The 27,239-nt window shown below is 46.6% G+C and overlaps 1 protein-coding gene across 17 annotated transcripts in view; it reads left to right on the top strand.

The window, feature by feature from the left end:
• NEDD4L (NEDD4 like E3 ubiquitin protein ligase) overlaps window positions 1-27,239 on the top strand; it is a 375,462-nt gene that overhangs the window by 109,551 nt on the left and 238,672 nt on the right. For all 17 annotated transcript variants that reach the window (XM_086373616.1, XM_086373612.1, XM_086373613.1 and 14 more), the window contains one exon: window positions 11,691-11,764. In XM_086373616.1, the coding sequence (XP_086229742.1) occupies window positions 11,691-11,764 (74 nt within the window). The remainder of the gene's footprint in view (window positions 1-11,690; window positions 11,765-27,239) is intronic.

Here is a 27,239-nt window from a genome sequence, read left to right on the forward strand (position 1 = left end):
CATCAGGGTCTTTTCTAGTGAGTCGGTTCTTCGCATCAGGCGGCCAAAGTATCGGATCTTCAGCACCAGTCCTTCCGGTGAATATTCAGGGTTGATTTCCTTTAGGATTGACTGGTTTGATCTCCTTGTAGTCCAAAGGACTCTCAAGAGTCTTCTCTAACACCACGGTTCAAAAGCATCAATTCTTCGGCACTCAGCCTTCTTTTTTTTTTTTTTTTAATACAAATATGTATATTATATATATAATTTTAGATTTGGAGCTATGAGTTTTGGCTTTCAACAAAGTGCAATTGTTTATTATCATTTTTAGAACTAGAACCACAAGATAATTCTTCTCTTAGCAATCTGGAAGGAATTTAAAAATGTTTCCTGTCTTATGATTAAGTTTGGAACAAAAAGACCATTGATAACTGGATTCTTTGAAGACCTTTTACATGGAGTTTTACCAAGTCTTTCTGGTAAAAAGAGAATTTTTAATTAGTGGAGGAGAGTGACTGCATCCTTTAAGTGGGACTCTCGCCAGCACCTTCATCCCATGGATGCTGTTCACGGACACCTTCCTCGCCTCCCCCCTGTCATCACTGAATTACTGTGGATTCTTGGCATTTGAGGATTTAACATTTCTAACTGAGAGCCAGTGTAAAAACCTATCCACAAGTTTGCATTCTTGCTGAGGCGTGCATTTGAGTCATGCGAGCTGCGAGGCCCATGGAAACACACGTCAGTAGGCCTGTCCCTGACCTTGGCTGCCGCCCACTGCTGCTGACTCCTCAGCCTAGCAGTGACCCCTGAGGCCATCTGCTCCCTCATCTCTTCTTCAGGGATAGATTTTCCAGGTGAAACGATGTGCAATAGTGATGACGATAAAGGAACTTGGGGTGACCACTGGAAATGCCAGAAGTCACAGACATCCAGTGCTGTCACCAAATGAAACAAAGGGCATAATAGTCAAAACAGCATTTGGTGAGAGGGTGGAAAGGAGAGCCTGCGACAGACCTGCATTTATCAGGCCATGCAGAACTGGCTTCAAGAAGTGACGGAAATCATATGCGTGCTCGAATGCGATTCTAGGGCAGTTTGTCTTCTGCTACAACGTTGCTTTTCTGGAGCAGGTGATATGGTTGCAGCCAGTCTGCCCAAATGTAACTGTTTCCAGACTTTCCTCCCATCTTGCCATCTCCTTTGCCTGCAGGGCATCCTTGGGACCTGGTCTGGCTCCCTCTAGGGTGGTCGGCCACCCTGACTCCACCCACTGTTTTCAGTCCAAACCAGCCTTTTGTCTCTGTGTTCCAGGGTGTCCATAATTCCCTTAAAGGGACCGAGAAGCCCTGTTGAAGTTCTACCTCTTTTCTTGCCTCCCAAATGCATTTTCTATGACTATTTTGCAAGACTTGCAACCTTGCTATGATTCTGGCCTCATCAGCTAAAACTCCCAGATCTTCATGACACTGGCTGTGAAATCACCATCGCTGCTATGCCTCTACATACATAACGATTTTTAAAATGTCTCGATGCAGAAAGACCGTGCTATACGCCATAGTATTTGCTTTATTAGTCTTCATAGCTCTTAATTGATAAGCATGTAATTTGCGTGCTGGTCTTTCATCTTTCAAAAGAGACCTTGACCCTGGAACGTGTGATGACCATAATGCCTCTCTCATTTCCAGATAGCTGGGTCCCATAGTTTAACTCTTCTGCTGTGTTCTAAGTTGTAATTAGGGTAAGAATAGCGGCCCCTTCCTCCCTCCCATCCTTCTTTCCTATCTTCCCTGCCACAGGACATTATTCAGATGCTGCTCCCTTCTTGCCCTATATTGGTGCCCTTAGAGCAGCACCGTCCTGTAGAACTTTCTGTGATTATGGAAACGTTCTCTGTGCTGTCCAGTACAATAGCCACTAGGCATATGGGACTGTTGAGCACTTAAAATGTGGCTACTGTCGCCAAGAAACTGGATTCTAACTGATTTTAATTACATTTAAAATAGCTTTTTATAGCTAGTGGCAGCCATATTAGACAGTGCAGCCGTGAGGTTTGGTTGAAAATATGACTGTCTAACAAGAAAAAAAAAAGGCAACAGCGATGTATGACTTATGGCAGTAGCCTTTACTTCTTTTTCTTGTGTTGAGACATTGTCCCAATTACTGGAAAATCTCAGTTTAGCAAGGAGATAAATCAGACGCCCATTGTTGCATGGGATTCTCCCTGCGTGTTAATTCTCTATTGCTGTGTAACAGATTATCCCCAAATTTAGCATCGTAAAACAATAAGGATTATTAGTTTCTGTGTATCCAGAGATCAAAAATGGCTTAGCTGGGTGCCTCTGACTCATGCCTTGCTGGCATATAAGATCTGTCATGAGGTTGCAGTCATGATGTCAGCCAGGAGGGCTGTCATCACAGGGCTTAACTGGGGCTGGAGGACCCCCTTCCAAGAAGGTTCATCCACGTGGCTGTCGGCAGGAGCCCTCCGTTCCTCTCTGCAGGGACCTCTCCTCTCCTCAGGCTTCTTGAGAGTCCTCCCCGCATGGCAGTGTCTGGTTTCCCCCGAATGAATGATCTCAGAGAGAGAGTGAGCCACAGTGCTTTTTATGACACAATCTTCAAAGTTACACACTGTTACCTCCCCCATGGTCTTATTAGAAAGACATGGCTAAGTCCAACCCCTTGCCAGGGAGAGAAATGAAGCCCTCCCTCTTCAAGGAATTTCAAGAATTTGTGAACCTGTTTTAAAGCCACACAACATAATTTCTGAAAGTCAGTCACCTTGTGCGTTCACATTGATGCTGCTCTGGAGGGCCATCCTTTTCACTTCCTCCTATTTGTTGGGTAGAAGAATGGCTGTAATCTAGTAGAAGTTAAGGAATTTAGATTGTGCAGGATCCAGTGTTTCTGCAGCTTTTTCCACAACTGATATCCTTGGGACTTCGCTTGTTTCATATATTATGTGTCAGACTGACACTGGTGAACAGCTACCACGGATAGTCTTGTGGGCCGGGGCTGTTTGCTGTCATCTTTATCACGTGAGCTTGAGCTGGACGTGTAGTCTTGGTGTTGAGCTGCTCTTGTTTTCCGTCCTCCATCTTTGTTCTCATCACACACATCTCTTCCTCTGTGTAAGCCCTGTATCCTAGGCGTATTTCAGGTGTGTGTGTGTCTAACCCCCACAGTTGACTGCTAGGCCCCGAGCAGCAGAGAAGACCGTCTTGCTCAGTTTTGTGCTCCTCCTTTCTGCTAGGAAAATGCCTTGAAGATGAGTCACTCAACACATCGTTGTTGTTGAGTGTGTCATTAGGTCAAAGTGGAGAACGCACAGGGAGAGAGAGAGAAAAGTTACCAGCGTTGTGAGATCAGCGAACCCCTCAAGACAGTGAATAGGGGCACAGGTTTAGGGGACAGGAATTGGGGTAGAAAGGGGAGAAAGGAGGTAGAGAGGATAGGATATAGCAAGAGTTGGCGATGATGAGAATGTGGGGTGATGGGCCGGTGCAGGATTTTCAAAAACATCTGGAACATGATCTTGTCTCCTAGTTGGGGCAAGAGCCAGGTGGGAATGGAGAGATGAACGGTATCTTCCGGGTATCAGGCACTATGTGGACACTTCCCACATGTTGTCTTATTTTTTTAAGGCAACTAAAGTTAGTTGATGTATATATAACTTAGATACTTGAGCGGCACAAAATTATCGATTATCTCTTTTAATCTAGAGTGTTTACTGCAAGTGTTAATAATAACTAGATAATAACTAGAACTATAAATACACTGTAGAATATGGAAGGTAAAGACATAAATTAATTTAGATACGAATTATCAATTATCTCTTTTAATCTAGAGTGTTTACTGCAAGTGTTAATAATAACTAGAACTACAAATATACTGTAGAATATGGAAGGTAAAGACATAAACTCATTTAGGGGAGAACAATTAAGAGGTACCCTGGCGCCAGACTTCCTTGTCCACATGGACAGCTGGTGTGTATGATATGTGGGGTCACAGTGGATCCCTGTGGAGTAAGACCACTATTTCGCAACCCAGATACCACCTTTTTGGGGTGGGAATCCTTTGCCATTGTTAAGAATTGGGAATAAAATATAATCGGAAATAAAGGATTAAAGTTCACCTTCTCAAGGCAGATTCATGGAGAAAAGGTCAATTCTAGTATCTTGTGTTGAGTTGGACTTGAGATTTATTTTTACCAAAGGAAGCACTTTGATAGATGCTGTATTTAAGAGGTTTTGTGGGTGGGCGTGGGGATCTGGTCATTGTTTACACACAGTTTATATGAGCAGGCTACTGAGTCGTTCATGGCAAATAGATGGGGAGACAGTGGAAACAGTGGCTGACTTTATTTTTTTTGGCTCCAGAATCACTGCAGATGGTGACTGCAGCCATGAAATTAAAAGATGCTTACTCCTTGGAAGGAAAGTTATGACCAACTTAGTATATTAAAAAGCAGAGACATTACTTTGCCAACAAAGGTCTGTCCAGTCAAAGCTATGGTTTTTCCAGTAGTCATGTACGGATGTGAGAGTTGGACTATAAAGAAAGCTGAGCCCTGAAGAATTGATGCTTTTGAACTGTGGTGCTGGAGAAGACTCTTGAGAGTTCCCTGGACTGCAAGGAGATCCAACCAGTCCATCCTAAAGGAGATCAGTCCTGGGTGTTCATTGGAAGGACTTATGCTGAAGCTGAAACTCCAGTACTTTGGCCACCTGATGCGAAAAGCTGACTCATTTGAAAAGACCCTGATGCTGGGAAAGATTGAAGGCAGGAGGAGAAGGGGGCAACAGAATGAGATGGTTGGATGGCATCACTGACTCAATGGACCTAAGTTTGGGTAAACTCTGGGAGTTGGTGATGGACAGGGAGGCCTGGTGTGCTGCGGTTCATGGAGTCACAAAGAGTTGGACATGCCTGAGCGACTGAACTGAACTGAATTGTAAACAACTGACTTACAAAATAAGCCTTCAGAATACCATCCATTTTATGGTTTGAGCGCCTTGTTTAATATCTCGATGAAGAATTAGAAAATTAAGTAGGAAGGAGAAATACATGTCAAATGCAGAGAATCCTTGTTACCAAATACCAATGCAGGACAGTTGATTAATAGAATGGGAGGAACCCTCAAAGTCGGGATAGCCTGGGTTATCTGGCCTCACTTCTTCTCTGCCTCATACAATCCATCTCCAGATAATATTTTCATTGTCATAATCCACCTTAGTTAAATATTTGATTCTGGGGAGTCATAACCAGGGACTAAAATGTCATGCATAGATTTTATGAAAGTAATAAAATGCTTCAGAGAGTGTAGCTGCTCAGCATGGGGCCCAATACATCTGATAAATGAGTCATATACCTGGTCATGTGTTTCCTTGCAGAGTGGTGATGGCTGCTTATCTGTGTGCAACCTTGTTATTGAGAGGAAGCAAAGATAAGAAGTTTTTACTGAATGTCTGAAACCTGTGTGTAAAAAACTTTTTATTATTTTTTTTTTACTTTATTTTATTTAACTTTACAGTATTGTATTGGTTTTGCCACATATCAAAATGAATCTGCCACAGGTATACATGTGTTCCCCATCCTGAACCCTCCTCCCTCCTCCCTCCCCATACCATCCCTCTGGGTCGTCCCAGTGCACCAGCCCCAAGCATCCAGTATTGTGCATCGAACCTGGACTGGCGACTCGTTTCATATATGACATTATACATATTGCAATGCCATTCTCCCAAATCATCCCACCCTCTCCCTCTCTCACAGAGTCCATAAGACTGTTCTATACATCAGTGTCTCTTTTGCTGTCTCATATACAGGGTTATTGCTACCATCTTTCTAAATTCCATATATATGTGTTAGTATACTGTATTGGTGTTTTTCTTTCTGGCTTACTTCACTCTGTATAATAGGCTCCAGTTTCATCCACCTCATTAGAACTGATTCAAATGTATTCTTTTTAATGGCTGAGTAATACTCCATTGTGTATATGTACCACAGCTTTCTTATCCATTCATCTGCTGATGGACATCTAGGTTGCTTCCAGGTCCTGGCTATTATATACAGTGCTGCAATGAACATTGGGGTACATGTGTCTCTTTCAATTCTGGTTTCCTCAGTTTATATGCCCAGCAGTGGGATTGCTGGATCATAAGGCAGTTCTATTTCCAGTTTTTTAAGGAATCTCCACATTGTTCTCCATAGTGGCTGTACTAGTTTGCATTCCTATGTTCTCCTCTAGGAGTTTTATAGTTTCTGATCTTACGTTTAGATGTTTAATCCAGAAACTATTTTTTTTTAAGAGTAGCATTTTCTTTCCTGCTCTCCCGCTCCTAACCTTCAGGGCGAAGTGAAATTTCCTGCAACCACAGCTTGTAAATAGGAAGCGCTCAATAAAGGCCCTCTTCCCTTTTATCTCCCAGCTGTTGACTCCATATTACATGAGAACTCTTTTCTTATCCTCCAAATAGACACCTCTGTGCCTTTGCGAGTTAGCTAAAATACAACATGTAGCTGTGTTTTCTTGGGACAAAAGGTTTCTTCATTTCAAAAATATGGAAACCTGTATTCCTAAGCCTGTGATTTTAAATTTTCTGTTCTTACCCCTTTCGTATTTTCTGAAGTTTCTACATAAATGTAGTTTCCAAACAAAAATATTTAATGTTTCAAAAGGAAAAAAATGCAAATAAGCAAAAAGAAGTTATCCATTATCCAGAGATGATCATTCTTATCATCACCCTTTCTAGGGCTTTGCGTGTGCCTGAATATATAGTTGATATTTATTTTAAAATGCGACTGTATTGTGAAGGCAGGTTAAAAGCTAAAGCAACCTGCAGCTTTCAGTGAGAGTAAGCTCTGCAAGTCTGCACTTCACTGCCTGGGAAGGGTCGGTAGGTGAAGGTGGAAGGGGCAGAGTGAGGCGGGAGATGCGCCGCCTTCTTGGCCTTCAGAATTTTCTGTTGGGCAGGGGAAGGGGGACAAGATTGGAGGTGGGTGAGCGGGAGGGTCTTACCGACCTTGTCTGGAAAATGCAGCCAGCATTTCTGCCCACGTCTCATTGGCCAGAACTTAGTCGCATTACCGCACCCAACTGCAAGGTGTGCTGGGAAGTGTAGTCTCCTTGCCAGTCCTAGTCGAAAGGGGAAACAGCCTGTTCAACAACGTGCTGGTCTCTAACTCAGTTGTATAAACCGTTTTGTAACTTTCTTAAAAAAAAAAAAAGAAAAAACAAATAGTTTATTTTGAACATGATTTTGTGGGCAAAATCTGGTCCCCTCTCCATCTCCGCCGTATGTGAAACCCCGCCCTCTCTTTCCAGATCTCCTTGTAGTTGGTCTCCCTGCTCCTGGTCTTGGTCCCCTGAAGTGACTGTCCCCCAGCAACTGAAGGGGTCTTTTAAAAACTGAAGTCAAATGTTGTCACTGTCCTGCTTGAAACTTTCCAAAGCTGGTTGCAGTTATGCCCCCCACCCCCACGAGGCTGGCCCACCGCACTCTGACCCCGCCGGCCATGCTGCCCCCGCCCCCACAGCCTCTCCCCTTGGACTTGTCCTCTGCGGCGATGGGAGCTGCCAGCATCTCTGCCTGAGCCCCCCACAGCCCAGCACCTGCTGTCTTCTTCAGCTTTCAGCTCAGATGTCACCTCTCCAGCTACCAGGCGTAGATCTCCTCCCTCCCTCCCTCCTCATGGTTGCTTTTTTTTCCAACTGTGCTATTGTAGTCGAGCAGTCACCACCATTAGATATCATCTGGCTTGTTTGTTTGGATTTGCTTGTACCCCACCTCTCTGTTCGCTAGACTGTGGGTTACTTTAAGTGGGGGGAGCTTCAGTTTGTCGCATCTCTATCCCGAGGTAATGAGTCCCGCAGCTGTGGCTGCTTAATACAAACTTGTGGGATGAATGAAGATCCTGACAGAGTGCACACATTTTTAATGACAGTACTATAGCCCACTGCATGGAATTGCCATGAATATTTAAATGTCTACTTTTGTGTCTTTTACATAAATGCTTTGATGACTTATCTAGTTTTTTTTGGATTTTGGTACATGTATCCGTGTTTATTTTCTTAGGATTGATTCCTAGGTGAGAATTTGTTTACTGAATCAGTGTAGGTACAAAAGTTTAATGTGTTCAGAGCCTCTGGATTTGTTTCTCCATGTGGTTGAGCACACTCTCAGCACTAAAATGTGGGCAGGGTGGGGTAGAGGTTCTGTCTGTCTTCATGGCTGTATCCCTAAATCTTAGAACAGTTGTTCAAGCTTATTAATGAATACATCAGTTTTCATAAAAAAATTCTAAGTATCCATTAATTTAAACTTATTTTTATTCATTTATTTGTAGATATGTTCTCTGATTTTTAAAATGTATGTTTTTGCAGAGAAGGTCTGTCCAGTGTAAGAACATCCACCCAATGTTAAACCCAAGGGAACTGCTGTTAGCAGGGCTCATCTTATTCCTTAGAACCCAGTCAAGGTTCCATTGAACCCCCTATGGAGTTGGTAGAAAGTCCAGGACTCTGTCCAGGATTTTCAAAACCCCAAAGGATGTGCAACAGGGCATTTCTAACCAGAACCCTTGTCTCCTCCTCTGTGCCTGGGCTGACTGTATCTCGGTTTCCATCACGCTGTCCCTTCTTGTCCCTTCTTGATGCCCCCACATCAGCCACAAGTGCATAACTAGCTGGGCTGCTCTGAGTTGGTCTTTGGAAGGAGTTACTGCTTTGCAGACCCTTCCTCCTCCTCCCCGCTTCTCACAGGTCCTTTTACCTTCCTGCTGCTACATCACACATCTGCTTCAGCCAGCATCCAGGACCAGCCTGGAGATGAAGTGCTTTCCTTTAATGGTATCCATCCTCTGGGGGTTCCAGCCAACATCCCTTCTGTGCACAGTGGTGTCGGGGAGAATTGCTGATTTGCAGGATCTGTTATTGGTAGAGGATGGCAGAGTTGAAACGGGGAGGCAAGGTGATAGAAAAAATATGTTCATCTCCTTGTCCTCATTTCTTCTTCTGAATGGTTCCTTATTCCCCCAAGTAAAGTCTTAACCTCTTTGCCTGGCAAAAGAGGATTTCATTTTAACCTGTGGTTCTCAACTGGTATGCTATGGGTACTTGTGTGTGCATGAGTGCTTGGTCATGTCTGACTCTCTGTGACCCCATGGACTGTAGGGCGCTAGGCTCCTCTGTCCATGGGATTTTCCAGGTAAGAATACTGTCGTGGGTTACCATTTCCTTCTCCAGGGGACCTTCCTGACCCAGGGACCGAACCTACATCTCATGTATTGGCAGGCAGGTTCTTCACCACTGAGCCACCGGGAAGCCCACAGGTATTATAAGTGGGTCATAAACTCTCCCAGGTGTACCAGGAACTCTCCACAGGTGTGTTGCCAAAGTTTGATCCACGTGTAAAAGATACTTAAACTGTGGCATTACTTGAGCTGAGTAGGCCAGAAAATGAAGAAAGTTGCTTAGTCATGTCCAACTTTTTTGTAACCCCGTGGACTGTAGCCTGCCAGGCTCTTCTGTCCATGAGATTCTCCAGGCAGGAATACTGAGGTGGGTTGCCATGCCCTCCTCTAGGGGATCTTCCAAACCCAGGGATTGAACCCAGGTCTTCCACATTCCAGGCAGATTCTTTTTTTACCGTCTGAGCCACCAGGGAAGCCCCAAGGATACTGGAGTGGGTAGCCATTCCCTTCTTCAGCAGATCTTCCCAACCCAAGGATCAAACCTGGATCTCTCGCACTGCAGGCAGATTCTTTACCATCTGAGCTGGCCAGAGGACCTGTCAAATGATGGCTACAGGTACAGCTTGCTGTGAGAAATGGAAAGCCTTAGCCTAGAGAACATGCTAAGAAGGAATCCCTGATGATTGGTGGTGACCTGACTGTGTAAGAGAAAGGGAAGCGTGCTCAGCACCTGCTTCAAGGACCAAGAGAAGGCTGTGTAACCTTGGGAGCTTTAGTAGGTCCGGTAGTATGGCCCTGTTTTAGTTATCTCTGACCTGGTTGAATCCTTTCGTGAAGGCTGAAGTGAAGTGACGTTGCTCAGTCGTGTCCGACTCCTTACGATCCCATGGACTGTAGCCTGCCAGGCTCCTCTGTCCATGAATTTTCCAGGCAAGAATACTGGAGTGGGTTGCCATTCCTCCAGGGGATCTTCCTGACCCATGGATCAAACCCAGGTCTTCTGCATTACAGGCAGACGCTTTGCCTCTGAGCCACCAGGGAAGCCCTTCACGCAGGCTGGAAAGCGTGAAATCCTGTCCGGCTTGACTGCAGGCCTCTGGAAAGGGAATAAGACACACATGTTTGTGTCCCTTGTTGTGTTTGCATGCGAGCAGCCTTCTGTTCGGAGTGACGGTTGGAGGGGTAAAGAATCCTGGAAGGGAAAGGTTCTCAAATGTGTTCAATTGCACGTATGTGTCCTTGATCTGAGCGGCTAGTGGACAAGGGTTCAGCACCCTTTTCCCGTATTTTGTTTCACCCTGCCTTCATCTCCGTTGACATGGCAGACCCTACAGGTCACTCAAGGGTTTCTTTCCCTCACCTATGTCTTCTCTAAACACATTGGGTAGACAAATTTCGGATTACTTCTCTCTTGCCCCTCTGCACGTGGGGCTCCATCCAGAGCTATTTTTTGTTCTCACTCTTCTTGGATAACTTCTCACACATCTTGAGCTCTACCTGTCAACTCTACACTGAAAACTCCCAAGTATCTAGCCAAGACTAGGTGTCTCTCCTATTTATCTATTTAGTCATCTTCCCCCCCCATCTGGTTGTTTCATATGGCACCTGGAATCCAACTGAATCCTCTGTTTTGATTTATGTTAAGACTTAGTGACTGAAACCGGAGCCTGAGAGTCACCCTGGGTTTCTGTCTTCCCCTCCCTGTAAGCCGTCTCGTCTGTCCCGAATGCCTTAGCCACAGACTAGCCCTTCTCCCGCCGTGGCACCACCGCGTGGGCCTATGCTATCGCTTTGCGCATCCCTCTCAATGGACCATCAGCACTTTCAAGTCCAAGCTCCATGCGCACTGCCTCGGAGCTGCTTAGAAAACATTGGAATGAATGAATAAGCGGGCAGATGAATGAATGAATGGCTTCTGAGATGGTTTGGGGTCATTTCCATTTGGGGTGATGCCTTTTTTTTTTTTTTTTACTGGCACGAGACATTATTTTTGCTTGCCAGCACTGACATTTTGAAACTGTAATTTTGAGAAGAGATTTTTACCATGTGAAATTCCTCTCTCGGCCCTCACACACATGTATATTAACTTCAAAGGAGGAATTATTTATGGAATTTATGGGATCTTGTTGCACTTGGGCATCATCTCAGTGGTCTCATGTGTGCGGCTGTGTTCCTGCTACAGCTGGGAAATATTTCCTATCAATGGTAGAAATAATTGATCTGCATGACCTAGTTTGAATTAAACTTGTGCTTAATTAACTTGGTTGCTCTAAATGTCGAGGGTTGTAGGACATCCACTTGCTTATTCAGTCTTTGCAGTATATCCTAAGGGTTGTAGGATTTCAGAACAGGAATACTGCCTTTGGAATTTAGTCTAAGGAAGGATCGATCACCCATTGCTTTGTTCCAGATCCCACCACTAGACCGAAGAGGAATCATTGACTTTGTGTATTGGGTAAGAAAACGATGGATCAAAAGTCTGTTTTTTAATCTATTTTTTCCCCCCTCTCCAACAGGGAGAGTCGCGTATTCTCAGAGTGAAGGTTGTTTCTGGAATTGATCTCGCCAAGAAGGACATCTTCGGAGCCAGGTATGTCTGCTTTGTTGTTGTGTAGGTTTCTGGAGTTTAAGCAAAAACTTTTCAAATTCAGGCATCCATGGGAATCACCCGGAGGGAGGGGGGCGGCTTCTTAAAGCAGAGATTGCTGCCCCCTTCCACCAGTTTCTGACTGAGTAGGCGATGCAGATGCAACTGGTTCAGGGCCCACATTCTTGCAGGGGTATAGACCTTGTCTCAGCTGGGCTGGCTTGGCCTTCCCATGGGTTTAATGAGGAAATTAGATTCAGATGTTTCTGTTTTTCTGCAGCAGAAAAATAAGTTTGAGAATATGTTTGTGTTCATTTTAATATATTCCTGTTGGTGTGTGTGTGTGTGCTTTTTTTAATCAACTCTAGCTGAGGGAAACAAAGGATCATTTTGTTCCTGGGAGAACTGGGTATTTTTTGACATGTGTAATTTTGGAATTAAGAGATTTGGTGATTCCAATGGCACGCGACTCCAGTACTCTCGCCTGGAAAATCCCATGGACAGAGAGCCTGGCGGGCTGCAGTCCATGGGGTCGCTAAGAGTCAGACACGACTGAGCGACTTCACTTTCACTTTTCACTTTCATGCATTAGAGAAGGAAATGGCAACCCACTCCAGTGTTCTTGCCTGGAGAATCCCAGGGACGGGGGAGCCTGGTGGGCTGCGTTTGTGGGCTCGCACAGAGTTGGACACGACTGAAGCGACTTAGCAGCAGCAGCAGCAGCAGTGGCATTTACAGAAGCACTGGCAGCCTAATCATTTGGGGTGTTTCAGCTTTTTAATTTGGGTGTTGCACCTGGTATTCCTGTATTTTTCAGTCAGCCCTATTGACTCTTGACAGTGTGTTGCCATAAGTTGTAAGACCTGGGAGCAGAGTAAGGATTAGAGCTGCTGGGAGCTAGAATTTGAACCAGATTTCAGAGAAGAAAGCCCTTTTGAACTTTTGGCCTATAGCAGAAGTTGATCTAATTTATCTTCCCTGTTTAATGGAAACAGGAAAGGTTAATTCTTAAATCCTGAAGGGCTGCCAGTGGCCTGCCACATATGCCAGTGGTGCTGAAACAGATCGCTGGCCCCCTCTCAGGACACCCTCTTCACGTTGGGTACCCCATGGGGTTGAACCACGAGGGCCATGCTGGCTGCTGGAATCACCTCGTCGAAACCCTGGCTCATCGTCTGTGTCCCCAGGATGGTGGCCCGTGGTGATGCTCTGGCCTCAGGGCCTCAGCCTGACCCTGGAGATGCTGCGTGACGAGGCTCGTTCTGTCCAGCTCAGCTCGTCCTCCCACACCCCACTGAAGCCCCTGACTGCCGTTGGTCAGACCTCTTTTATACGCTGTGCTGTTACCAGGCCTGGTTTTTTTCTTCCAATACTTGTTTATTAGGCTGCTCTGGGTCTTGGTTGCGGAATGCAGGATCTTTTTTCAGTTGCAGTGTGGGGCCTTTAGTTGCGGCATGAGAACTCTTTAAATTGTGGCATGTGGAATCTAGTTCCCTGAACAGGGATCGAACCCAGGGCGCCCACACTGGGATCGTGGAGCTTAGCCACTGGATCCCCACGGAAGTCGCACCATGCCTGCTTTGAGTTTTATTTAGCAAAGAAATCACTAAGTTACTAATGACTTGCACCTGGCGGAATGACCAATTAGAAATCCAGGCATATCTCACTTTATTGCACTGCAGTCCATGGGGTCGCTCAGAGTCGGACAGGACTGAGCGACTTCACTTTTACTTTTCACCTTCATGCATTGGAGAAGGAAATGGCACCCCACTCCAGTATTCTTGCCTGGAGAATCCCAGGGATGGGGAGCCTGGTGGGCTGCAGTCTATGGGGTTGCACAGAGTCAGACACGACTGAAGCCACTCAGCAGCAGCAGAGTACTGTTTTGTTTGTTTGTTTGTTGTTTTTTTAAACAAATGGAAGGTTTGTGGCAACTATGTTGTCAGACGATGGCTGACATTATTTTTTAAGCAAGAACGTATTTTTAAATTAAGGTACTTACACTTTTTACAAAAAGAATGCTATTGCACATCCAACAGACTATAAATAACTAATATATGGACTATTTATAACTATTGCACATCTAATAGACTAAAAGTAACTGTGTGATATGTCATGGGAAGCCCGAGTTTGTGTGGCTCAGTGTATGATGATATTTGCTTTATTGTGGGGCCCTGAAACTGATGCTGCAGTATCGCCTATAAATAAGTAAAATTGATGCATGTTCAATATCGGGGAAATATTTTTTAAAAAATCTCTCATGCTTCAGCGTGCCCAGATGACTGACGGAGGGTTAGCTTTCTGAGTCGTCTCTCCAGGAAACGACGCGCTCTGGGGCGCTGCCGCCAGCCTGAGCTCCAGGTGCTGGGCTGGGAGACGCATCCACCTGCAGCTTCTTCCTCATGTGACTGCGAAGCCCCTGAGCAGCTCACCACGCACCTGAACCAATGCTCTAACGCTTCACTTCCCTCTTACTAAACAAGACATTTATTGGAGACAGAGGCTTCTTTTCAGTATCTTTCTTCTACTACTTAACAGGCACCAGCATCAAGAACAGAACTGGGCTGGTTGGCTTTTCACGTTCCGCATTTGCACACTGACGAGTAGATTGTGTTTTATGTAAAAAAAAAAAAAAAAAAAAATGCCTATCGTTCTCGCTGACTCTGCATCAAATGTTAGGGTTTGGAAGGAAGGAGCTGGATTTGGAAAATTTCAGTCACTTTTCCTTAAATTCATTTTCGTTTTGTTTTATCCAAAACTCTTCATAAAAAAAAAAAAATTGAAATGGATTCAGATTATGTTTTTCAGCCTGTTCAGAAGATCTGAGGTTAAAATTGGAGCGGACTTGAGCTCCAAATCTTTTAAGAGCCAAGCAGAGCTGAGCCTTGAATTGTTATCATTTATACGAGAAGAGAAGGGATCATTTCTCGGGGACAGATTAGAGAGGAGTTATAGATAATGCCTCAAGACGTTCAGTGGAAAGAAGCAGTGTCGCGGCTTCACAGACTGGGTTCCAGAAAATGAGTCAGAAGCTCTGAATCCGGTTCTGCCTTCCCTGTCTCAGTTCAGTGAGTTCCGCACACACCTGCCTGCCCCCCTCCTTCCCTCTCCTCCTCTCTTAGGTGCCCCCGTTTTCCAAAGACCCGTTTGCCTGTGAGTGGGTGGCCCTGGGAGAGCTGGGGGACGGAGCAGGGCCACTCCACGCTGGCCCCTCCCAGGAGAAGGGCGCCGGCTCGCACCCTATCATTTGCCCAGTGACCTGAAGGTTCTTCCACATTCCCTGGAGCACCTCTTTCCGAGTCACCTCCGGTACATGAGCAGAAAGCAGGGAGCAGGGAGGGCAGTTTCCGGGGGTCGGAGGGAACCCCAGGGTGACTCTGATCCACTGGTACCACTCATGTGTCCTGAGGGCGGCAGGGGCACAGCCGTGAGCGTGGCCGATGTTGTAGTGCCTTCCGTGCTTCTCACTCCCCGGAGTGAGACCCTTTTCTCTGCGTCATCCTGAACCACAGCCCAGCAGGCCCCTTTTCCCTCAGCCCCTGTCACTGAATGTCCCCTCCACCTCTGCACCTCACAGCAGCTGACCCCAGTGTTTTTGACATCAGGGACCAGTATCGTGCAAGAGTTTTTCCATGGATGGTGGGGAGGCCATGAAGGGGATGGTTAAGGGATGATTCAAGTACATTGCATTTATTGTACACTTTATCTCTATTATTAGTAGCAGTACATACATCAGCCCACCTTAGATCATCAGGCATTATATCCAGGAGGTTGGGGACCTCTTCCTTGCACGATCCCAGTTCTCCCTTCACAGAAGCAGGAGGGCTGGGTAGGAGCTGGGAGCCCTGATGGATGGAGGAGGGACAGTTTTCATCAGTGGCATTGTCGGAAACTTGGATTTGATAGAAATGATACAGGATTGGACGTGTTGGGATTTGGATTTATAGTCTGGAGTCACAGGAGGCTGTCTAGGTCACTTGGCCTGAGGATGGGGGTCATGGTGGGTGGCGGGAGGGGAGGGTGTGTTGGTCGGAGTAGGTGATGCTGCTCGGGGCGACCCAGTGCCCTGCCGGATGGGCTCCCGGCCCCTCGGAGGCTGCTTGAGGCTGCAGCCCTGAGGACCAGTGTCTGGACCTGCCTCCGGGCTCGGGTGGCCGACGCAGCTGCACCTGAAATCCTCCCAATCCAGTGCCAAGGACACAGGGTCACTTTGCAGCTTCCGTCCAGCAAAGTCTCACTTGACTGAAAGGGCCTTTGTTGGAAGATGATAACTGAGCTCCTGCTCCCCTGGGACTTCTGAGCAGTTGGTGTGTGTGGAGAATGGCTGTAGTAGAGAAAGATGCCTCCTTTTGGGCCCAGCCTTCAGGGGAAGAAGGGCAGCCCTATCATCTGTCATCTCAACAGGGACACCCTTGTGTGGTGTGCTGAATCAAGTGGGACGTCAGGACCCGGGGTCCAGATGGAGACAGTGGTCGCCCAAGGCAGAGACACCCCGTCTTTATGGTCCGTACTATGACAGACATGCTGTGTGAGCTTTTTGAAAGGCTTTTTTTTTTTTAAGCGTGAGCAAAGGAAAATCGGACTCTTTCAAAAAGCAGGCCACGTGTAAAATGCCAGCGACACGTCCAAAGGGACGTAAAGTCGTGTTGAAAACACTGGGTTCCCGCTTCCGTTTTGGAAATGGGTGGTCTTGTGGGACCGAGCACGGCGTTTCCGGGTCAAGGAGACTCCGCCCTCCGGGAGGCTCCCGGACGCCGTGCCGCTGGACGGACTACTGCTACTCGCTTCCTCGAGTGACTCACTGACCGCCACACCTCTCGCCCTCCAGCTTGCTGCAGAGCGTTTTGAGCTGAGGCGCAGACCTGGACAGGTAACTCTTCCTGTGTGGTTTGATCCGCCCTCATCTGTGGGCTGAAAACCCAGTTTCCTGTTAAGGTGGCGGTTTCCGGTCCCTTGGTAAGGAGGTGTGTCAAGCCCTCACCGGTCAGCTTGCCACTTGCTCGGGTCCCGCCCGGGCCGCCGCCTGCCTTTCCCCCATGGCCCCCCCTCACCTGCCAGCCACCCCGCTGGTCGTCACCTCCTCCGGTCCCCCCAGTCCCCTAGCAGGTCACGTCCTTCTATAGGCCCTATGACCTGGAAGGACCATTGTGTGCATCATCGCTGTCATTTTATAACTGTTTTTTTCTCCTAGACTACATTTTTAACTTCTGACAGGGAGGGTTTATTTTTACTTATTTTTGACTCCCCCTGCCTTACAGGGTACCAGCACATCGTGGATTCTCAAGAAGGGGTGGACAATGACCTCATCTCTCCCCTCCCCTCCTTTTCCTGCCCCTTCATTGAAAGCCCACAGTCCTCTAAATGCCTGAAATGTGCTGCTTCTTGCCTTGGCGGTGTTTCCCCTCTGCCTGGGGTCTGCTCACATCCTTCCTGGGGCCATTCTCCCAGCTCTCCAGCTCCAGTTCAGGTGGCAACACCTCTGCTGGGCTCCCCAGCCCAAGAGGAGGAAACGACTCTCCTCCCTGGGCCATCCTGGCTCCGCCAGTTCCCCGCCCCCCGACCCCTCATCTCAGCACAGAGGCTGTAGCTCTTAGTCTCATTAATAAGCCCAGAGATCTTGCACAGGGCAGTTGGCTTGGCTTGACTTCAGTAGTAGAGTCTAATGATGGTAGCAGTGGTGCAGGGTGACCTGGTGTTCCTCCAGGAAGGTCCCCTTTCTCATTCTCAGAGGTGCTATTAGCTCATCAGGCATCGCCCTCACCCCCCAATTCTGCCACTCAGGGCAGGTACTTTTTGTAATTTTCACGAAGGGTCCATGTAGACCAGTGGAGGGAGCCTGCCTGGGACTCTGACGCAAAATGAGTGAAGGGGAGGGAGCACAAAGGCTGGTGTCAGAAGAGCATCTCGGGGCCCTGCAGGGTGGCCAACGGAGGGTCTCTGTTTGATGTTGGTGTCTTGGCAGAATCACCGCTCCCAAGCCCACAGCAGGGAACACACGTTCTTGTGGCAGTGGGTCTAGAAACTTCTGTGTGGGGGGCGTGAGGCTGAGCTGGGACTGCGATGGAAGGTCAAAACCCTGACCTTGACCCTCAGTATTAGGGTCAGGATGGGGCAAAGGGAGTGAGTCATGGTTTGGGGAGCACATGGCCGTCCGTCCAGACAGGAAAGGTGGGACCGGTGAGCTGGGCTCTTCACCAGCAGTGGAGAGGTGGGACAGCTGACTTCCTGGGAAGCCTTTCGGGCATTCTCCCATCCAAGTACTAACCAGGCCCCATCCTGCTTAGCTTCTGAGATCAGACGGGACTGGGCGTGTTCAGGGTGGTACGGCTGTAGACTTAGGCACTTTCTGATGTGGCAGACTGAGCAAGTCCTGGTGTTTGGCCACAGTGATATGTGCAGTTGGGGGCCCATGCTTTCCCAAAGTGGGGTACGAGGAAGGCGGGGAGCGAGTCACGATGGCCTGTGTTTATTGATTGTGTCCTTCGTGCCAGGCATGACCTGACCCATTTACACAGTGGGCTGGATTCTCCCTAAAGCCCTTATGCCGCAGGCCCTATTGGTCTTTTCAGTTTGCAGATAAGGAAAATGAGGCAAAAAAGATAAGCTGCAAAGTCTACATATCACCAGTATGTTTGAGAGCTCTGAGCTGAGCAAGTGTCTAGGCTCTAAACATACGTTTTTCAGACAGTTTGGAGTGCTCCTGGAGTTGGCTGGCCCAGTGCGTGGAGTGTAATATGAAGTAATCAGAATCTGCCTAAAGTTTGCAAAGAGGGGATAATTGTCTCCATCTTTTGGGTGAGGAAATCAGGATTCAGAGGCATTGTGATCAGCCCAAGATGAAACCACTCTAGTGAGTGGTTGGGACCAGTTGGGTCCAGATTTATCTGATTTCAGAGTTCTTTCCCATGGTAGGTTAATACTCATGTTGAGTGACCAAGGTTCAGCTTATTAGATGGGCCATTGGATTAGATGACTGTTAGATTTGATGACCAGACAGTTTTTAAAAAGCATATTTAAGGAACTAGCCAGTGTATGTGATGGTAGCTAACCAAGTTCCTAGAATTGTGTGTGAATATCAAGTATTAGGGGGCTTCCTGGGTGGCGCAGTGGTAGAGAATCTGTCTACTGGTACAGGAGACACAGGGTTGATTCCTGAGTTGAGAAGATCCCCAGGAGGAGGAAATGGCAACCCACTCCAGTATTCTTGCCTGGAGAATCCCATGGACAGAAGAGTCTGGCGGGTTACTGTCCATGGGGTCGCAAAGAGTCGGACATGACCGAGCATGCAAGAGGAAGAAAGACCATCAAGTATTAGATTTCAGATAGACGTACTTTGCTAAGTAAGATCTTTTAAGTTTGTTTTTAACTTAAAATATCTTTGGGGTTTCAAACTGTGTTCTTTTTCAGTTAAGCTTGTATTTTGAGGCATTTAACCTTTAGTCATAGGCTTAAGTGGTGACTGAATTAGGAACATTTAATGCAAGTTTTAGATCTACCCTCCCTCTTTTTCCTCCTTAATTATGATCAGACTCTTTATTTGAGGTTAGGGTGGGTGAAATGCTTTTGGGGTCACAAAGCTGCTCCTCAAATTGAGCAGCTTTGGTGAAGACAAACCAGCTGTCAGCTCAGTTGCTCAGTCGTGTCCGACTCTTTGTGACCCCGTGGACCACAGCCCACCAGGCCTCCCTGTCCATCACCAACTCCCAAGAGTTTACTCAAACTCATGTCCATTGAGTCGGTGATGCCATCTAACCATCTCATCCTTTGTCGCCCCCTTCTCCTCCCGCCTTTAATCTTTCCCAGCATCAGGGTCTTTTCCAATGAGTTAGCTCTTCGCATCAGGTAGCCAAGGTATTGGAGTTTCAGCTTCAGCATCAGTCCTTCCAATGAATATTCAGTACTGATTTCCTTTAGGATGGACTGGTTGGATTTCCTTGCAGTCCAAGGGACTCTCAAGAGTCTTCTCCAACACCACAGTTCAAAAGCATCAATTCCTCGGCGCTCAGCTTTCTTTATAGTCCAACTCTCACATCCATACTTGACTACTGGAAAACCTATAGCTTTGACTAGATGAACCTTTGTTGGCAAAGTAATGTCTCTGCTTTTTAATATGCAGTCTAGGCTGGTCATAGCTTTTCTTCCAAGGAGCAAGTGTCTTAATTTCATGGCTGCAGTCACCATCTGCAGTGATTTTGGAGCCCAAAAATATAAAGTCTCTCACTGATTCCATTGTTTCCCCATCTGTTTGCCATGAAGTAATGGGACCGGATGCCATGATCTTAGTTCTCTGAATATTGAGTTTTAAGCCAACTTTTTCACTCTCCTCTTTCACTTTCGTCAAGAAGCTCTTTAGTTGTTCTTTGCTTTCTCCTATAAGGATAGTATCATCTGGTATCGGAGGTTACTGAGAGAATTTTATAAAAGTTTTTGTGTGGGAGGCTCCAAGACACATATTGTGGAGTTGCTTCTTTAGTACAGTTTCTTCTCCATTGTGTGTTGAGCTGGTATAGCCTCACATTATACCTGTTTGAGTTGCTGTCATTTTTTTCTTTTGGCAGCTGGTGAAGTTTAAAACACATACGGACTTGGACATTGGAGGGATGTAGCCAAAGTCCTTCCCTCTACTAGCAGCTGAGACTAATGGGGACTTAATGCCATGTAATGATAGCTTGGTGGCACCAGCTCACCCCCATCCCCACAGTCTAGGGTTAAGTTGTTAACTCTTTGCCACATTGGCTGTGTCTGTTGCTTTTTTTCCTGAAGTGAATTGTAGACAGCATGACATTTAGCCCCTAAATACTTCAGCTTGTGTCTCTAGGGGAAAAAAAGGCAAGAACAAAAGCGAAGAACATATTCCTTTTAACCACCATGCGGTTTTCACAAAATTAACAGTAATTGCCTGATGGACTCTCTTACCTAGTCTATGATCTGAATTCCTCCAGATAAAAGCCCTGAAATGCCTTTTACTATTGGGCTGTTTAACCCAGAATTCTGTTGAGAGTCGTGTGTTGCAGTTAGCTGTGAGGTCTTTTAAGACCCTGTTAATCTAGAACAGTCTTGTCTCCCCTTTTTGAATGACCTCGAGGGATCAGTGCATTGTCTCTCTGACCACATTTGATTGCTTCCCTTGGTATCAAATACTGTGCCCCTCTTTCTCCTGGGTTTCCTGTACATTAGGAGCTGATCTGAAAGGTTGATCAAATCCAGTTTAGACCTGTAGTTCAGGAAAAGGGGTGCTGTTTGATCAGGCAGGACCCAGCATCTGGTTGTCCTGTAACTGATGGAGCTAAAATCCATCCCCGGGTTAAAGTCTGTTCCCTCCACTGTCAAATTAAATCTGCCCCCAGGTAGCCAACAAGAAATGGGCGAGGGGACAGTTTGGCACTAGAGACATGTAAATTTTAAGTATTACTTTGCTTTTTCTCCCAAAAGGTCAGACGTTGTTTTTTCCTTTGCCCCGTTTGGAAAACAGCAAACAAGAGAACTCTCCTCCTCTAACAGATGGAGAAACCGTGAGGCCATCAGTGCCTTGAGGGTCCCTTTGCTAAACTGCCAGTGCTTCTAGGGTGCAATGAGGCCAGGGTTTGTATAGAGTCAGGGTTTGTATAGTGGGGGTTCTGTGCTGAACCCAGAAGTGCGTCTGTTTGGTCTGTGGTACATTAAAGTGAAACGTGTTAGTCTCTCAGTCGTGTCTGACTCTTTGAGACTCCATGGACTATAGCCTGCCAAGCTCCTCTGTCCATGAAATTCTCCAGGCAAGAATACTGACATGGGTTGCCATGCCCTCCTCCAGAGGGTCTTCCTGACTCAGGGATCAAATCCAGGTCTCCTGCATTGCAGGCAGATTCTTTACTGTCTGAGCCACCACGAGCCATGGTACACTAAGGAAATAAAAATTTTGAGCCAATGGGTTTGGGAAATTTCATATTAAAAAAACAGGTTTCTGGGAAAAAAATCTCAGCAACCTAGACATCTTGGCTCATGTTCCTGTGAGGTGGAGTGGCTGGAGCTGGTGGACACCCTCTGGGTGGGACCTCAGGCCAACATGGACCCCACACCTCCTGCCATCTTTTGAGCAGCTCGCCTTCTCCACTGATGGGGCCCTCAGGCCTCTGGAGGGATGACCTGCATTTGGTGCTGACCTCTGCCCTGCGTGGTCTGCAGCGTGTAGAGCTGACCTGCCTGCAGCACAGTGCCCGCCTGGGTGCAGGCGGGGCCCCTCTGCTCTACCAAGGCTGTTTGTGGCCTGCCAGCTCCACGCAAACCTGCCCCTCTCTCTGTGCAGGCCTGCTGGAGCAGCCTCAGCTATCTAGGGCATTGCTGGGCATCATAGCATCAACACTAATGGCCTGTGGGCCAAAAGTATTTGCTTAAAATCTGAGCTTTCACAATTAGTCATGTGGGAGCCCAGAGCATCCCGCTCACAGGCTGTTCATTCTAATCGTACTCCCCTGACCCCCAAACCCCGAAAGGATGTTATCACACCCTTTCCTCCCAAATAAAGACATTTCCACAGCAGCCACACAACTTATTATTTTTATTCTATTCTATTTTATATTATGTTTTCTTTAAGTTTTATATCCCTCGGTAGTGGGAGGGAGGCTCAGGAGGGAGGGGATATACGTACATTTATTGCTGGTTCATGTTGTCACACCGCAGAAACACAACACTGTACAGCAGTTATTCTCCAATTTAAAAAAGATAAATAATCGCCATCCATCTAAAGAGTTTGATTAGATTTTCATATCAAGAGCTGCATCAGGATGACCTGGGGTGAAATGAGACAACTTATTACAAATGTGTGCTGATCTCCCAGTCTTTGTATGTATGAATAGATGCAGCATCCTTTTAAAATATGCCAGGCTTCATTTGCATGCCATTCAGGCCACCGGGTTTTCCAGACAGAAAAGGGAGAAGTGGCAGGTGGGTCAGTGCACGGGACCAGCATGTCTCTGCCCTGTGTTAGGCCCCAAGGCTTGCTGTCCTAGAGCCAGTGCGGTAAGAACGCATGTTTAGAATGGTCTGGATTCTCTGAAGAGGCTGTGCTGGAAGGGGCACCGATTCGGAATGCAGGGATTATCGGATCAGTTTAAATATACAGTCCTGTAAACTGGCCTTTGTGTCTTTCTGGGTTTGGTAAATGAAGCAGGTGAAGGAGACAGGCCCTCTTTCTGTACCACCCTCACTGTTACGTTCATGAGAAGCCTGCATTCACAGCCCCCTCCTTTGCCTTGACTCCAGACACACGAACGTGCTGGCATCTGTCATCTGAGGAACTTGGGCTCTGCCACCTGGCTTAACAGAGAGAGGAGGGAAAATTACAGGATGTCTCACCTTCACCTCCAGCAGCAATGAATGATGCTCTCTGGTCCCCGAGTCTCCAGGGCAGAGAATTGGATGTGTTTTAGGAAGATGAGGGAGGGCTTCCCAGGTGTCTCAGTGGTAAAGAATCCACCTGCCAGTGCAGGAGAAGCACGTTCAATCCCTGATCCAGGAAGATCCCCTGGAGGAGGCAATGACAACCCACCCCGGTATTCTTGCCTGGGAAGTCCCTTGGACAGAGGAGCCTGGTGGGCTACAGTCCATGGGGTCGCAAAAGCACTGGACATGACATAGAGACAGAAATATGAAGGCACCCTGCACATAGTAGATGCTTAATAAATTTTGTTCATCTGACCAGGGTGGAGCCTGAGAAAATGAAAAAATTTTAAAGCAGCTAAAGAGCTGTGGGCAGTATTTTAATCCCCTAGTGTAATTATTTACAAGGGGCACCAGTGAGAGCGGAAATCCACGATGCCTCTGGGGAGTGGCGGTGAAGTTTGGATCTTCTGCCCGACATCGCTCGTCCTGGGGACGCGAAGTCTTTCCTCCACCTCACCCCGTCCCTGGCCGCCTCCCGCCCCTCGTTCCCGCCTCTCCTTCTTTGCTCAGCTGCCTGTGTCCGCCACCTGCACCCCAACAACGCTTCTCTTGCTTTATTCTGAAATTTATTCTGTATTTGTCTCCCAGAGGTTTCCCTTTGGGGGCGGGGGGAAGGGTGTGAGGAACTAAAGTATGACAAGGAAGGGAATGTTGCCAGCTTGAGATGAGTCAGAAGTGAAAGCGTCTCGGAATGTGTAAGACGATGAAGACAATATTTATTTTGCAGAAATGGAGCTGACAACCTAGCCTCCAGGAACACAGCCAGTAGGTATTGCAGGGAGGGAGGTCCAGCATTCAGCTGGCGGAGCACTCACCGCTATAGTCACGTGACCAGAGAGATAAGGGAGGCATCTCTCACTGTGAATGGTTCCCTGGGCGACGGCTGCCCCATCAACCTGTTCTCAGTGAAGCCCCGGGGGGGCCTTGACGATGTGCCCTCTCGGCTCCCTGTGCACCTGCGTTGACAAAAATGGCATCATTCAAGGGAGAAAAATGGTTATACCTGAAAGTAATGCTTCTAAAAATGCACAGTCCGGGCACTTCTCCGATGGCTAACCCTCGTGCTCCTGAGGTAAGGGGCCCAAGTTCTATCCCTGGTCAGGAAACTCGATCCCCCATGCAACAACTAAGACCCGGCACAGCCAAGTAAATAAATATTAAAGAAAAAAAAGCACAATCCAGAATTCATTTTGGATGCTTCTCTTTGTTCTTTAGTCACTCAGTCGTGTCCAACTCTTTGCAACCCAATGGACTGCAGCACGCCAGGCCTCCCTGTCCATCACCAACTATCGGAGCTTACTCAAACACACGTCCATAGAGTCGGTGATGCCATCCAACCATCTCAGCCTCTGTCATCCCCTTCTCCTCCCACCTTCAATCTTTCCCAGCATCAGGGTCTTTTCAAATGAGTCAGTTCTTCGCATCAGGTAGCCAGAGTATTGGAGTTTCAGCTTCAGCATCAGTCATTCCAATGCATATTTAGGACTGATTTCCTTTAGAATGGACTGGTTGCATCTCCTTGCATCCAAGGGACTCTCAAGAGTCTTCTCCAGCACCACAGTTCAAAAGCATCAATTCTTCTAGGCCTCAGCTTTCTTTATAGTCCCAACTCTCACATCCATACATGACTACTGGAAAAACCATAGCTCTGACTATATGGACCTTTGTTGGCAAAGTAATGTCTCTGCTTTTTAACATGCAGTCTACATTGGTCATAGGTTTTCTTCCAAGGAGCAAGTGTCTTTTAATTTCATGGCTGCAGTCACCGTCTGCAGTGATTTTGGAGCCCCCCAAAATAAAAGTCTCTCATTGTTTCCATTGTTTCCCCATCTGTTTGCCATAAAGTGATGGGACCGGATGACATGATCTTAGTTTTCTGAATGTCGAGTCTTAAGCCAGCTTTTTCACTCTCCTCTTTCACTTTCATCAAGAGGCTCTTTACTTCTTCACTTTCTGCCATAAGGGTGGTATCATCTGCATATCTGAGGTTATTGATATTTCTCCCGGAAATCTTGATTCCAGCTTATGCTTCAGCCATTCCAGTATTTCTGATGATGTACTCTGCATATAAGTTAAATAAGCAGGTTGACAATATACAGCCTTGATGTACTCTTTTCCTGATTTGGCACCAGTCTGTTATTCCATATCCAGTTCTAACTATTGCTTCTTGACCTGCATGCAGATTTCTTAAGAGGCAGGTCAGGTGGTCTGGTATTCCCATCTCTTTAAGAATTTTCCACAGTTTGTTGTGATCCACACAAAGGCTTTGGCATGGTCAATAAAGCAGAAGTAGATGTTTTTCTGGAACTCTCACTTTTTCAATGATCCAACGGATGTTGGTAATTTGATCTCTGGTTCCTCTGCGTTTTCTATATCCAGTGTGTGGACATATATCCAGAATTGTGAACATCTGGAAGTTCACAATTCACGTACTGTTGAAGCCTGGCTTGGAGAATTTTGAGCATTACTTTGCTAGCGTGTGAGATGAGTGCAATCGTGCAGTAGTTTGAGCATTCTTTGGCATTGCCTTTCTTTGGGATTGGAATGAAAACTGACCTTTTCCAGTCCTGTGGCCACTGCTGAGTTTTCCAAATTTGCTGGCATATTGAGTGCAGCACTTTCACAGCATCTTTTAGGATTTAAAATAGCTCAAGTGGAATTCCATCACCTCCACTAGCTTTGTTCTTAGTGATGCTTCCTAAGGCCCACTTGATTTTGCATTCCTGGATGTCTGGCTCTAGGTTGGTGATCATACCATTGTGATTATCTGGGTCTTTTTTGTACAGTTCTTCTGTGTATTCTTGCCACCTCTTCTTAATATCTTCTGCTTCTGTTAGGTCCAAACCATTTCTGTCCTTTATTGTGCGCATCTTTGCATGAAATATTTGGGGCAGGAACGTGGAACATAAAGTTTTTAAGACTGCTTAGAAATTTCACCAATCTGGCAGGTTCTTCAGCGATAAATACAAGCTCTAAGTGCTATAGGCAGTCTGAATCAGGGGCCAGCAAACTCCTTTCAGTAAAGGGTCAGAGATTAAATAGTTGAGGCTTTGCAGGGCCTACGATTTCTCAAGATAGTACAAAAGCAGCCAGGACAGTAAATGAATGGGCGTGGCCATGTACCAGTGGCCTGTGGGCCATAGTTTGCTAGCCCTGGGAGCGCCCATATTATTTGGCCATGATTTCCAGATTAAACTATTTTGTTGAGCTGCTAGTTGATCAATGACAGACAGGAATTCAGCCAGTATTGACTTTTGGGGCATGGAGGAGTCAGGTTCCTAGATATGGCAGTAGATTTTCCTCCTTTGCTCTCCAAAGCTTGTCAAACATTTTAGATAGGCATTGTGGATTTTAAAGTCTACAAATGAGTATAAAATGTTTTTATCTTAGAGAAAATGACTTCTCAGTGCTTTATATTAATACATTTATAAGAAATAAAGTTTTATTTATAGGAATCCCAGCAGATGCAGAACATAAAATACTGCTGCTTTTCTCTGCTGAGTATTTCTTAAACTTACGACCTTAGTACAAGTAATGTTTAATAAGGAATTCGCAATGTGTAACTCCTCAGTAAATTATTAAAAGAACTGGCACTCCTACTGTATAATATCAACACCAGTGATGCAAAAGTATGTTGTTGTGGTTCAGTTGCTCAGTCATGTCCAGCTTTTTGTGACCCCATGGACTACGGCACACCAGGCTTCCCTGTCCTTCACTATCTCCTGGAGTTTGCTCACACTCATGCCTATTGAGTCAGTGATTCCATCCAACCATCTTATCCTCTGTCGTCACCTTCTCCTGCCCTCAATCTTTCCCAGCATCAGGGTCTTTTCCAATGAGTCGGTTCTTCACATTAGGTGGCCAGAGTATTGGAGATTCAACATGAGTCCTTCCAATGAATATTCAGGGTTGACTGCCTTTAGGATTGACTGGTCAGGTCTTCCTGTCCAAGGGGCTCTCAGGAGTCTTCTCCAGCACCACGGTCAGAGGCGTCAATTCTTGGATGCTCAGCCGTGCCTCAGTTAGTGTGTGCTGACATTCCTTCGGCATGAATAAG

Source organism: Bos grunniens, chromosome 24 (assembly GCF_055505025.1).
Source record: "Bos grunniens cultivar Pamir isolate PY7600 chromosome 24, Bosgru_T2T1.0, whole genome shotgun sequence".
NCBI classification, from domain to species: domain Eukaryota; kingdom Metazoa; phylum Chordata; class Mammalia; order Artiodactyla; family Bovidae; genus Bos; species Bos grunniens.